The sequence below is a fragment of the Phoenix dactylifera genome, unplaced genomic scaffold (assembly GCF_009389715.1).
Source record: "Phoenix dactylifera cultivar Barhee BC4 unplaced genomic scaffold, palm_55x_up_171113_PBpolish2nd_filt_p 000722F, whole genome shotgun sequence".
In the NCBI taxonomy this organism is placed as follows: domain Eukaryota; kingdom Viridiplantae; phylum Streptophyta; class Magnoliopsida; order Arecales; family Arecaceae; genus Phoenix; species Phoenix dactylifera.
The window spans coordinates 186,396-199,037 of record NW_024068100.1 but is presented as its reverse complement, the minus strand read 5'-3'; the positions used below and the strand labels follow the sequence as shown (position 1 = coordinate 199,037).

At 37.7% G+C, this 12,642-nt stretch overlaps 2 protein-coding genes across 2 annotated transcripts; both read right to left on the bottom strand.

Annotated features, from left to right (window-relative positions):
* Nucleotides 1–1,602: 1,602 nt before the first annotated feature.
* LOC120106995 (COMPASS-like H3K4 histone methylase component WDR5B) lies at nt 1,603–5,239 on the bottom strand. The gene is made up of 2 exons (XM_039120135.1): nt 4,443–5,239; nt 1,603–2,010 (listed from the first exon to the last, which is right to left on the bottom strand). Exons 1-2 carry the CDS (start codon nt 5,118–5,120, stop codon nt 1,717–1,719), a joined length of 972 nt encoding a protein of 323 aa, XP_038976063.1. The 5' UTR covers nt 5,121–5,239; the 3' UTR covers nt 1,603–1,716.
* Nucleotides 5,240–7,301: 2,062 nt separating this feature from the next.
* On the bottom strand, nt 7,302–11,498 carry LOC120106998. The gene is made up of 7 exons (XM_039120138.1): nt 11,334–11,498; nt 9,114–9,200; nt 8,764–9,015; nt 8,472–8,633; nt 8,301–8,354; nt 7,834–7,980; nt 7,302–7,681 (listed from the first exon to the last, which is right to left on the bottom strand). The coding sequence occupies exons 1-7, from the start codon at nt 11,496–11,498 to the stop codon at nt 7,304–7,306; spliced, it is 1,245 nt and encodes a 414-aa protein (XP_038976066.1). The 3' UTR covers nt 7,302–7,303.
* Nucleotides 11,499–12,642: the final 1,144 nt, after the last annotated feature.

The following is a 12,642-nucleotide window of genomic DNA, read 5'->3' as shown; positions in this document are numbered from 1 at the left end:
GCCGACAGTCATCGCTGCAATCAAATTGGAGACTTGATCGTGCTGGATTTTGGTTCATGACGGATCAGGTTGTGTGCTAGTCTATTAAAGCATGATTATGAGACTCTAAAGTATTACAGGTCAAATTAAAAGGTCCCATGTCTAGCTAATCACAAACAAATTCAATGGACCAAGCATACATCCTAGTCTAACCCGACCCATAAAGGGTCCAACCTCACCTGATCCAACCTACAATCAACCTTAGTCTAAGTAAAAGGATAGAGACTGGACCCAATCCTAAATCAGAATACCAAGGCTTCAACCCAAAGTGGCTCCTAAGTTCTCAATTTCCCGAGTTGGGCCTGTTTTAGTGAATGACTCAGGACTAGGGTTGGTCCGTGCCTGATGGTCCAAATCTTACATGATAGCAGCAGCCAGGCATGTGCTTCCCACATTAGAGGGGGGGAGGGGGAAAGATGGGAGAACAAGTGAGAGGTCAATTTGTGTAGAAATCGAATCAAAAAGTTCCATATATTTGGGAGTTGAATCTGAGAAAGAGAGAGTCGACTCTATTTTTTTAAACATGCACACCACTAGCTGAATGTTGGATCAGACATCAATTTTTTCTTTTTTAAAGAAAAAAAAAAGGAGCAATACTGCAAAGTAAAGTAGAAAAACAACTAGGTAGCGAAATTGTAAAATTAAATACAAAACCAAGTACCAATAAAAACAAATCATCAAGACAACCTCATATGGTTACTAGTAACAGATATGCAAGCAGCCGAGCAGACCTAAATCTTGTTTTTTTCTGACTTTGATGGGATGGTGATGGGAAAAGACTGTCTGAAAATACAATCACCAAACAGGTCTTGCTTCAAACGGGTAAAAGATGTGGAGGTCTTGGTTCAAGGCCTTCCTGAATGGCTTTCCCAAAGGGGTAAAGGATGCAGACTTAAATTGACCCCAACCCCCTTCATCTCTCTCTCTCTCTCTCTCTGTGTGTGTGTGTGCGCGCGCGCGCGCCCCTGTCTTTCTGCATCCTGGCCTTTAGAACAATTAAGAGAACCGTAGGCATCAGCCAGTAGATGGCAGATGTCAACACATCAAAGGACACAACTTATACACTGGAGCTAAGTTGAACCGTCTCAGAGAGTAACAAACATGAGATGAGGGATAAGCTAGGTTTGAGAAGGGGTCACTTACCATCATTCATTCTGCTATCCAGTTGGTGTAAGATGTGAAAAATTGATGACGGAAGAAAAAAAACCTAATTCTTGCATAACATATGTCCTGAACTTGCAGTATGGGAAGCAAGAAATAGTAATAGAAGAAGATGAGACATCATTTAGTTCAAAATGATTCAAGGGAGTTGTGTTAAAACAGTGCAGCAACCTGCAAAACTCCATAAAGGAAATGCGAAGGTAAGATGCCTTTGAACATACTTGACTCTCTGGTCTCATTTGAAGTTGCACGTTAGAGGGAAACTTTAATCAAAATGCCTCATCTGACAAACTCTGAAACAGGTTATGAGATCAAACGCCATAGGCTCTATCAATGCACAAAGTTGGGAATTCAGTATAAGGATATAAACGGTACTGCATTAATGCACACAAAACTAACTCATAAACAGTAAAAAGATATATAATGAAATTAAGATATAAAAAAAGTAGTTGTTTTAGACGTATCCTGAGCAATTAATTGGCATTACATTGATCTTATCCCATAGCCATTTCAGCTTCATGCAGTATCCTGAATCCATATCCTCACTGTTCTATCATTATCAAGGCCAGCAGAAGCAATTTTGTTTTCAGTAGGATGACAGGATACTGAAATGACAGTGTCTGTATGGCCTTCCAATTTTTGAACCATATTTTTGCTTTGCAGGTCCCATAAATACACACAATTATCTTCCGACCCACTGACAATGTATTTACCATTTGTAACAGAAAATGTGGATGTGATGCAGTATGTTCTGTTGACATGGCCAGTGTATATCTTTAAAAACTTCCCTGTGGAGTAGTTCCATAGCTTCTGCAAGGTGGTGAAAAAGTGATGCAGTTAGTCCTAGAAAAGGAGAAAGAATACAACATAGCCATATGACTAATGAAAAAATACATAGATGTAAATATTAATAAATTGAGCATAGAAGTAGTACATGAAAAAGGAATACGAGAGGAGGTAGATATATTTTCCCAAAAAAATCAAATATATACATAAAATAGATGAGTTCCCATCATTATAAGGTAATTTAGGTTCTAGATTGAATCTTCTTTGAACAGATTAGCAGAGAGAAAAAAATGCAATTTCCAATTAACCTGATTGACATCACCATTTTCAGGAGGCTATATACAAAATGCAGGACATTGGAGAAGAGAGTTAAGAAAAGATGGATTGAAGAGGAGAACAGTAGTCAATAAATCTTGATTCGAACACCAAAAAAAAAACTTAAAGACCTTTAGCCTAACATCCATACATTTGCACTAAGACAGGGAGGTTCATTAACACACGCTTTGACATTTTATAGAGGATATCCATATAGTTCAACTGTATTCAGAAACCAGCTAGAGTTAAAGTGGAAATATTTATAGGTTAAAGTGGAAATATTTATAGGACATGAAATAGAGAAAAATGTTTAACACGAACCGATATGACTCTATAATCAATCTATGGTTGTTTATGAAGGAAGAACAGAAACCCATCCATTTCCTACGGGGTGGAGACGATGGGGTCGGTCCATGATTTTCCTTCCTTCTGCCACATTTCGCTCAAAGGGTTGAAGGGAGATAGTGCATCAAGCTATTCGCAAGGGCCAACTTGATCCTCTTCCCCAGGGATCCCAGATGAGGGAACCCTACGAATATGTTTTTTTGATTAGAAATACGTTTTTTGGAACTGCCATTCAAAAAAGGATTACTCATTTTTATTTATTGTTGTATGTGAAAGACATGTATTTTCTCTTAATCACCAGAGCAATATTAGAGCCCCAAATTCTGAAAGAATCGCTCCTATCAAATAAATTATGGAGATTAAAATATACCAGAATTCTAGAAACCTAGAAGTACCCTCCCTTCCTACTTGTTAAGATCTTGTCCCTTTTTTTTTCTAAGAAGCAACTAAATATGATTAACCTTTCTCACAGCCTCCAAAACCTTTAAAGATTGGTCCACTACATTAGGGCTGAATCAAGGTGCTACCCAGGGGGAAAAATCAGAGGCAACCCCAAAACAGAGCTTTTAGCATAATGTATGTTGCTTTTGGCTGAAACAACTGAAACTGACCAAAGATTGTCAATTCTTAGTGAACCTGGTTAAAACTAGCAAAAATGCTAGAACTCATAAACCATCCATGGGAAGGATAAAGAGGAAAATACCTAGCAAATAAAGGACATTGGCGACCTAAAAAAAGGTAGAATAAGGAATAAGTGGAAAAAGAAGCAATCCTAAGACCCCAAGTGCCAAGGCAGGCTAAAACATACAAATCCATAAATACATCGATCTACATAATAAACACCAATTAAATGATCAGAATAGGTAAGTGGGTAACATAATCTGCCACTAGAGAAACTTGTGACAAGCGAGGCAATTGAATCAAACTGGACAAAATTGGTCAAATTAAGATGAGGTTAAAAATACTCAGAAATGAAGGGTGCTGGAGAAGTCATAAATGCCAGCCCAACTCGAGGAGAAGCCAGAGGCCAAAAAGGAACTTCCAGTTGCCTAGCTAATTGATCTAAAGTCAGCAACAGTAATCCCGTCCCCTATGCACCACCAATGCACTAGTTCATGCTTAAGAAACAACCCCTCATCCATCAACTGGAAATTTAACAATAGATCAAGTGTCTCTTACATGTCAGATCACAGTAAATTGGAAGGGCAGGGTCTCAATCTCTCTTCTAGCAGCTATGGATGTTCTCACCCAAACTGGGTGATTGCATTTTTTTTTTTTTGGAATAAATTAAAAGGTGACATCTAACCTTGTTTCAATTACAAAAGGTGACCTGAACAAAAAAAAAAAAGCTTAAATCTGGAAGAGCAGAAACCAGGTGATTACTATTCCCACAGTTAATATAAGGACACAAACAGGGTCCATCAGTCCATACATACATACGGAAATTCATCAATCAGATGGAGTGCACAGATTGGAATACTTATTCGCTTGATCAAAATGGCAATGCTTAAAACCGACCTTCTGATGCTATTCAAATTTCAAACAAGAGCATGCAACACTACTAATTATAGATTCAGCTTCTCAAATAATTCACAGAAGAACTAATAGTGTTCCAGTCTATGATAAAAAACAATCCATTTGGAACGAAAAGGCTAAAGCTTGGAGAAATCAAGACACTTTTTGGACACTAAAAGATGGAATTCTGAGAACGAATTCTTCCCATTCTTTCTTATAGAGCTTTAATTAACATAGATTTCAAATGGACCAATCAACCAATCCGAGACAATAAATCTTACCAGGGTGTCATCGAGGGTGGCGACGAGGATGAACTTGCCATTGGGGGAGAACTTGGCGAAGGAGACGGCGGGGGTCTTTTCGTCGATGAGGACCTTGAGGCAGGTCCCTTTAGCAGCATCCCAGATCTTGCATGACCCGTCGTGGCTGCCGGAGACGATGATGGAGCCATCGCGGTTGAAGTTAACGGATGTGACGGGGTCGTCGTGGGCGTCGATGGCGAGGACGCAGCGGCCGGTCTTGACATCCCAGAGGCGGATGGTCTGGTCGAACGAGCCGGAGACGATGAGGTTGGACTGGGGGTTGAAGTTTACGCAGAAGACGAAGGAGGAGTGGCCGCGGAGGACCTTGACGCACTCGCCAACGGGGGAGCGGACATCCCAGATGCGGACGGTGCGGTCGTCGGAGGCGGAGCAGACGTAGTGGGAGTCGGAAGACCAGGCGACGTCAGAGACGCCCTCGGAGTGGCCGGTGAGGGTGGCAAGGAGGGAGAGGGAGGAGGAGGACCAGACCATCACGGTCTTGTCGAGGGAAGCGGAGGCCAGGAGGCGGCCGTCGTTGGAGAATTTAACGCACGAGACGGCGCGGCTGTGGGCCGCGAGGGTGCGGGCCAGGCGGTAGGGGGGAGGCGGCGCCATGGACGAGGGAGCTGAGGCGGAGCCGCCGCCGCCACTGGCCATCGGAACGCCGACGAGGACGCCGGTGGTGGGAGGCTGGGAGTTATAAGGGGGAACCGGAGGGTGGGTTTGATAGCCCTTGATCGAAACCAGAGCTCAACCTACCACCGACTCGAGATCCAAGGACTCTCAATATATACGGCACAGTGGGTCAGACCAGGAATAGGAGAGCCAATTCCGACTGAAGGTAGGATTGTGTTGTTTTAAGTCGGCTTTTGTTTTTTTTATTTTTTTATTTTTTGACATGGGCAAAGCCGGTGAGGTCAGGGGGAAAAAAAAAAACAAAAAAAAAACATAATATAGACATGGTACCCTTATATAAAAATTTTTAAAATGATGAGCCGCAAAGCATGCCACTCAAATCGTAACACTGTTTGCCTTTCAGTAAACATAAGTAGCTCGATGAAAGGCACACTCATCTCAAAGACTACGGATGTCGTGGAGCAACCGCATCCTATCGGTAGCACACTCTGAACCTTGAATCCACTCGTTTACCGTGACAGAATCTCCCTCAAAGATAATATGGTCCGCACCCAGTACCCGCATCACATAAGAGATTTTCTCCTAAGCAGCTCTAATTTTGGCACCGGCAATGGATTGATCTAAGATTTGCCGACCGCTGGCCACCGCTAATCTGGCCTTCTGATCTCTGATGACAAATCCGACACCGCTGCTGCACTCACCCTCCTCGACACTGCCGTCGGCTTTTGGTTGACTAGCTAGAATTTATTAAGCTAAACTTCTCTTGATGGACTGAATGAATATCCTTTGAGAGTGCGATGATGTTTAAACTTTTTAAACAAAATTTGTGATTTATATTAATAAAGCTTTAAGCTTGTAGTCTCTATATTTAGATTATTTAATCAAGGAGCAAGAAAGAAAAAAATTTCTTATTCCAGCGTTTCTAGACAAGTAAATTTGACTCTAGAAACCAATAAAAGTTCGCATATTGCAAAATAAATATTTTGTTCGCGTGTGATTTGAGGCATCTCCTAATTTTTTTATTGCATCATATTATGATGATGCATGCTTAAATTTGTGACAATTTAGTACACCATATGCACAGCTTGAATTATCTTAGAGGCTTAGAGGTGAATAGACAAAGGTAAGTATTTGCCTATCATCAGTCATATGCTTCTATCGTAATTTCTTGTCAATCATAACTAGATAATGAACCAGTAGGTTAATACTTTGATTACGACTTCTTATTCTTTGAATCAATTAAATGCTAATTCAAAGGTTCAAGATTGAATTGACTTTATTTTAACTTGATACGGTCAAATTTATTAGTTAGCTCTTGCGGAGGTCCATTTGAAATTAAACTTAAATCGAGCTTGGAAAAACAATTACAAATCAATCTTGATCTCAAAGTTGAAGCTTGAACTTTAGTTTTGAAACCAAGTGTGTTTAGATCCAAGCTCAGCTTGATGACCTCACCAATGATCTCTTCTAAGCAGTATAATTTATCAATTCATGTGATTGAAAAAGCAGTCCAACTTAAAGATAGGTTCATAATTTGATGGGATCCAAAACCACCCATCCAAGTATCAAACTAGTGGTGTGTCCCAATATAGCCTTGTGCTTTCTTTCTCGGAGCAGGGGTAGAATTAATTCTATTTAGCCATAATTCCAGATAAGAAATGAATCAATATAAGATTAGGAAGATAACAAACAAACAGATTGTAAAGTGAGAATCGTAGGTCGAGATGGGCAAAGATGATGTACGAAAAGCACCTCTTTCCATTGTTCCAACCCATATCGCCTTATCTAGTTCTTTCCCCATTCCATTCTCCTTGCTCCAACCCATTCTACAACCAAGCAAACACCCTCTCCGGTCAGAGGAGTTGTGCGGACATGTGTTTAGTCCCATATCAATTATTTGCTAGATAAATCTTGGTATTTATATAAAATCAAAAAATCTAAATAACACCTTATGGGCAATCTTTTGGAATAAAGTTCTCAGCTGTGACAAAAAATATCAGAGCGAACCTGGCCCAAAATTTATTGAGTCATAAATTGCCATCATTAGTTTGGCCAGAGAGAGGGGGGGCACCATATTTTCATTGAACATTGGCCGCATCTCCCTGTATATTTCATCTTCTCTACTCGTTAAGGCATGAAATTTTTTTTCATCACGCATAATTATTTTTTCCTAACAAGAAGGAGATACAGAGAGCTAAGGCCTTCTATGGACAATTGGGATTTCTACCAGGACCCCCATAGTAGAAGTAATGTCCCCAATCATCATTGTTGTCATTGTGCACATTATAGCAGCTGGATCGCGTAGTGAAAGGGACAATCCCTTGAGGATCTTGAAGCCTGTTGGAGGAATCAACTATCTGAATCTTTTTGAAGTAGCTCGCCTTACGATAATCTTCTTCTGGGAAATGGCCACTGCCCATCTCTGTGGAGGTATGCTCGCTATTTTGATGGCCGATGAGAACCGCCCCTCCCCATTCTACTAAGTAGGCACTGCTCGCCAAATTAGGGAGCAAGGAAGAAGGCCAGTAGCCCAATGGAGACCGATTCCCATATTGCAGCCACCAATTCCCTGATTTTGGATCCTGCTCAAGAAATAGAAATCATATGAATACTTATTATTATTTAATAGATGAAAAGTGAAAAAAGGAATTAAATGTGACTACTGTAGTTTTGCTGCACTGAGAGCATGCGTGTTGGGACGAGAAATAAGAATGATATGAATTTTTATCTTTACCTTCCACACAAGTATAGTCATTTGATATTGGGGTCCATCGTAGCTAGAAATAGGCTCGAGGACGGCACCCAGTGCTATCTCCTTGTTGACTTGAATGAACCCAGGGCAGTTTAAGTTCCAGCAGCTATTAATATCATTACTATCACTCTGAAATTTTCATGGAAAGATATTAGAAGCTGCCCAATTTTTATAATTTTTACCTAAGTCATTTATCAAAATGAAAAATGTCTATGGCAGCTCATCTCTTTCATATAATTGACCAGAAAACAACAGAAAAACTTAAAAAACAATCCAATTCTCTTATATTTCACAAGTGTGTGTGTGTGTGTGTGTGTGTGTGTGTGTGTGTGTGTGTGTGTGTGGATATATTATAATCATGGAAGACAAGGTAGGAGAACATGAGCAAAGAAGAAACTAATAGAAAGAACAGATAGAAGACGGGGGACAACGAAGAAATATTAACTTACATGCCAGTAGGTAAATAGTCTTGTTTTATTATCTCCATACAAAATTGGATATACCTGAGTTTTTTCCACGCCAAAGAGTAATCAGCTCAAGTTAATGCATGAAGAGAGAACTTTCATAAGTTGGCATAATTAAAACTACTTCTTGTTATTTGAAATTAAAACGCTATATACATGCCAACCAGCTTCGATGGTATTGAGTTGTCCCGCAGGATCCCCAGCAATCCAAAGCTGAGACGTGCTGAACTCTTTGGGTATTTGGACCTTTGGGTTCCACACATTTATGGTTGCCTTTGCTCCATAGTACTTATCTCCCTCTACATAAACAACTGCATACTGCTCAAAACAACCCACCGAGAAACAAAAAATAAGAAAGGCAAAGGAGTAGGAGTAGGAAAAGAAAGGAAAAGTAAGAGATCGTATGTTCAAAAGCTACTCCTTTTCATATATTTTCAAAAATATATACCTCACGACTATTGATAATAATCTGATTGGGGTCTGCAGAAGTGGGATTTGGGATTGTCTTGTGCATCTGCTTTCCATATGTTGCGATAGAGCTGGCCCTTAGCAAATCATCTTTCTTGGTCCTCCTAATGGGGATGGTGTCCTCAAGGCACCTTCCATTTTGATGCCAGAGTTGAGGTATGGAGCTAGTTTTCTTCTTTGATGCCACCTTCTTCTCATCATGTAGGCCTAAAGGGTGGAAACTTGGTCTCATCTGAAAATTTTGCACAAAGTGGAGACGAAGTAAAGAGACCGCCAGGTGTAAACATTTAAGTGTACAGAAGAGAGAGTGAGGGAGGAAAGAGAGTAGACCTGGATAGTGTGGTTTTTGAGTAAAGGGTGATCAAAGGCTGGTTGATGAGACATATGGACGCAGTCTATGATATCTCCATCTGGGCTCTTTTTTTTTAAAAAAAAAAACAAACATTAGAACAAATAAAGGCACAAATTAAGAATCATTACAATGAAAATGCCAAAAATAAGTATAATAGAAGAGAAAGTTTACTGTAGAAACTAGATGGTATTGTACTGAATAAGTAAAATAAAATAAAAACTTTAATTTCCAAAAGTGACATAGAAGAAAATAAAAAAAAACTGATACTTTATTTTTTGATATGTATCCTTAGCTCGCAAATTTTGATAGAAGAAAACCAACATGTAAATAAAAAAAAGAAATAACTACTCCAAGAAATAAAAAAATCTGGAAAGTAGATGCTAAAACAATGAAAGATTAGGCAAGACCAAACCAATAACAGTGAATAAAATACTAATAAATTGGAAAAAGAGTATAGTATAAGAACTTTTAATGCCTAAATAAGTACAGAGGAATTATTTTAACTCTGTCAATTAGATGGCACTACTGTGAGTAAATGAAAGATAATAAATTTCTTTAAAAGAAACACAACAAAATTCCTAGTTTTGCCTTAAAAAAAAATCAAATGTTGTAATTTGGTATAAGAAATTGATCATTATGTGAGCATCATACAAAAATATTTTTCTTACTATTGTGCTTCCTAAAATATTATGAATAATATTTTTTTACCATTCATGTACAAAGAATATTCCAGATTTTTTTCAGCCACCAACATATCAGGATATGGATGGAAAGGATGGAAAGCTAAGATGTGCGGATACCAGGGGAGGAAGCCAGGATGCATCGGCAAATTAGGCCCCATTTGGGAGAGCTGTTGGCAGTAGAGCTTTTGGAAGTAGAGCTTTTATAAAATGTTATTTGTTGTTTAGTAACTATATTTCTAAAGTGCTGTATTTTGTAAACAAATTGATAAAGTACTTTTGGTATGACAAAATAATCATAAAAAATATTACATAGTATTATACAACAGAGCATATAATAAAATATAATATATATTAATACATAAATATATGATATTGTATAATATTAATATAATGTAATATAATATTATTATAATATAGTAATATAATATTATATACAATAGCATAATAATTTAATACAATATTAAATTATTTAACATAATATATCAATGTATTATGATATAATGTAATATAATATTGTATTTATAGTATAATATAATAAAAGAGAAACAAAATATTATAATTATTAGTATAAATTAATTTTCCATCCTCTCGATAACATGGTATAATGTAACGTAATATTAAATTATTTAACATAACATATTAATGTATTATGATATAATATAATATAATATAATATAATATTTATAGTAAATATAATAATAAAGGTATAAAGGGATATTTTGTGTAATTATTATATCTTATTATGAGTATTTTGATCCAAAAAGAAAAAAATATTATAACTCAAAATAGCTTTTCGATAATTTCTAAAAGTGTTTTTTCGAAGAAGCTCCAAAATGGAGCTACTTCCAAAAAGCTGTTTTAGCTTTCTAGAAAAGCTAAAATAGCTTTTCAAAAAATTTTACTAAATATTTTTATTTTATATAAAAGTACTTTTGAAGGGCGAGAAAGTGCTTTTTGGCCCTCCAAAATCTCTCCTAAATGGGTCACTTCTATAACTCTGAGAATTGGGGATATTGGACCTCAGAGAGGCCAAGAGGAAGAAGAGATTAGTGCCAAGAGGAAGCCATCCACATTTAATAAATAGATAACTGGTTGACAACCAATTAAGGTAAAATTCATCGGCTTACAAGGAATGACTAGGATGAATATCTATACTTTAAAAAAATAAAAAAGAATTGTATCAATTTCTAATGGAGTTTTTGCTAAGTAGGGACAATATAAAAGAAAACCACCTAAACCTTTGAGAAATACTACACAAGACCAACCAAAAAATGTATGCAAGAAAGATCAAAATTATTTTTTAAAAGATTAATATTAAATTAAATAATCTAAAAATCTAAATAAATTAAGGTTCTTCTTTAAAATAAATAAATAAATACTTTGTAAAATAGATTTTTATTGAAAAATAATTTAGAAAATCTATCTAAAACTCTCTTGGAAAGAAAAAAAAATTGACCCTATAAAACTGAAAAAAATCTAAGAAAAGAGTAAATGAAAGGATAGTTGATGGTAAACCTTGATGCTCTTGATGGCGAGCTTATTCAATCGCTTCAGGTGCTGCCTTATCTCCAGTTGCTGCGCTGTGGTCTGTACCTTAGCCTCGGCGTAATATAAGCAAATCATCACCAACAATAGGGCCACCAAGCCATGTCTCATGCTAGCGTGCACCTTCATGGCCATCTTCTTTCAACCCTCTTGCAACATAATATCCAATATATAAAACAAAATTTTGTTCTCTCTCATTGCCATTTATATGTTATAATATATCTTATATTAATTAAGAGCTCCATCAATTATTTCATTTTTCTCCCCCCAAATAATTAAAATCTAGATCTCTTTCCCTTAGCAACCCAATCAAAATGGAAGAGACAATGGCATGTATTAAACAGTCCAACACTACTTGCCAATGATTTTTAATAACCTACTATAATTAATTTTTCTAAAAAAAATGATTAACTTGTCTAAAATATCCTAGAACAAAAAAATTAAATAAATACAATATATATAATTTTAATATAAATATGTTGTCAATTATACCATTATGACCATTATTCTCTTTCTAGGCTGCGCATAAGGAGTTAACACCTCGTGCTTTATAGCTCATACACTCTCATCTTATTTTATTGCTATCGGCTTCGCAGCAACAAGTCTAAACTAAAATTTGCTGCACCGCGAATGTCCTTGTTTGTTGTAAAGAAGTTGTTTTTTTTTTTTAGGTAAGTCGGTCTCTCACTACACTCAGAACAGACACAATACAAAACACGATCTAATGCCAACGACACACGATTGAAAATATCCCAAAAAATACTCTCAGAGTGATGGGCTGCAAAGGAGACAACCTAGTCCGCTGCACTGCTTGCCTCCCGAAAAGCATGCGAAGCCCGAAATGACTCTAATCCTCCACAAGTCGCCAAATATTCTGGAGTAGTAGGTGCAGCTCAGACCTGGCCTGCCGGCTCTGGATCCAGCTAATCACTGTGGTCGAGTCGCCCTTAAGGAACACCCGCCTAGCACCCAGGTGCACTCTGGCATGGACGAGGCCCTCCCACGTTGCGCACAACTCCGCCATAAGAACAAACCCATCAAATATATGCTGACCCCAGCTGCAATTATCTTGGAGTCCTAGTCTCTGATCACAAAACCCATGCCACATTTGCTGTCGCCCTCTAATACACTGTCGTTAAAGTTCACCTTGAAGAAATTGGGGGGGTGGGGGCTTCCAAGATACCATCGGTACCATCGCATAGGGCTTCCAGAATACCATTGATACCATCGCATACCTAGACGCCGCATAGAAGTTGTTTTTTTTTTTTTGTTAGATCGG

Excerpts from the sequence above, each read along its gene's own strand:
- LOC120106995 (XM_039120135.1), bottom strand. The coding sequence starts at position 5,120 with ATGGCCAGTGGCGGCGGCGGCTCCGCCTCAGCTCCCTCGTCCATGGCG. Across the intron at positions 2,011-4,442 it reads CCACCCTCGATGACACCCTG|AAGCTATGGAACTACTCCAC; the intron begins GTAAGATTTATT and ends ACCACCTTGCAG.
- LOC120106998 (XM_039120138.1), bottom strand. The coding sequence starts at position 11,498 with ATGGCCATGAAGGTGCACGCTAGCATGAGACATGGCTTGGTGGCCCTA. Across the intron at positions 9,016-9,113 it reads TCAAAAACCACACTATCCAG|ATGAGACCAAGTTTCCACCC; the intron begins GTCTACTCTCTT and ends CAAAATTTTCAG. Across the intron at positions 8,355-8,471 it reads CCATCGAAGCTGGTTGGCAT|GTATATCCAATTTTGTATGG; the intron begins GTATATAGCGTT and ends GAAAAAACTCAG.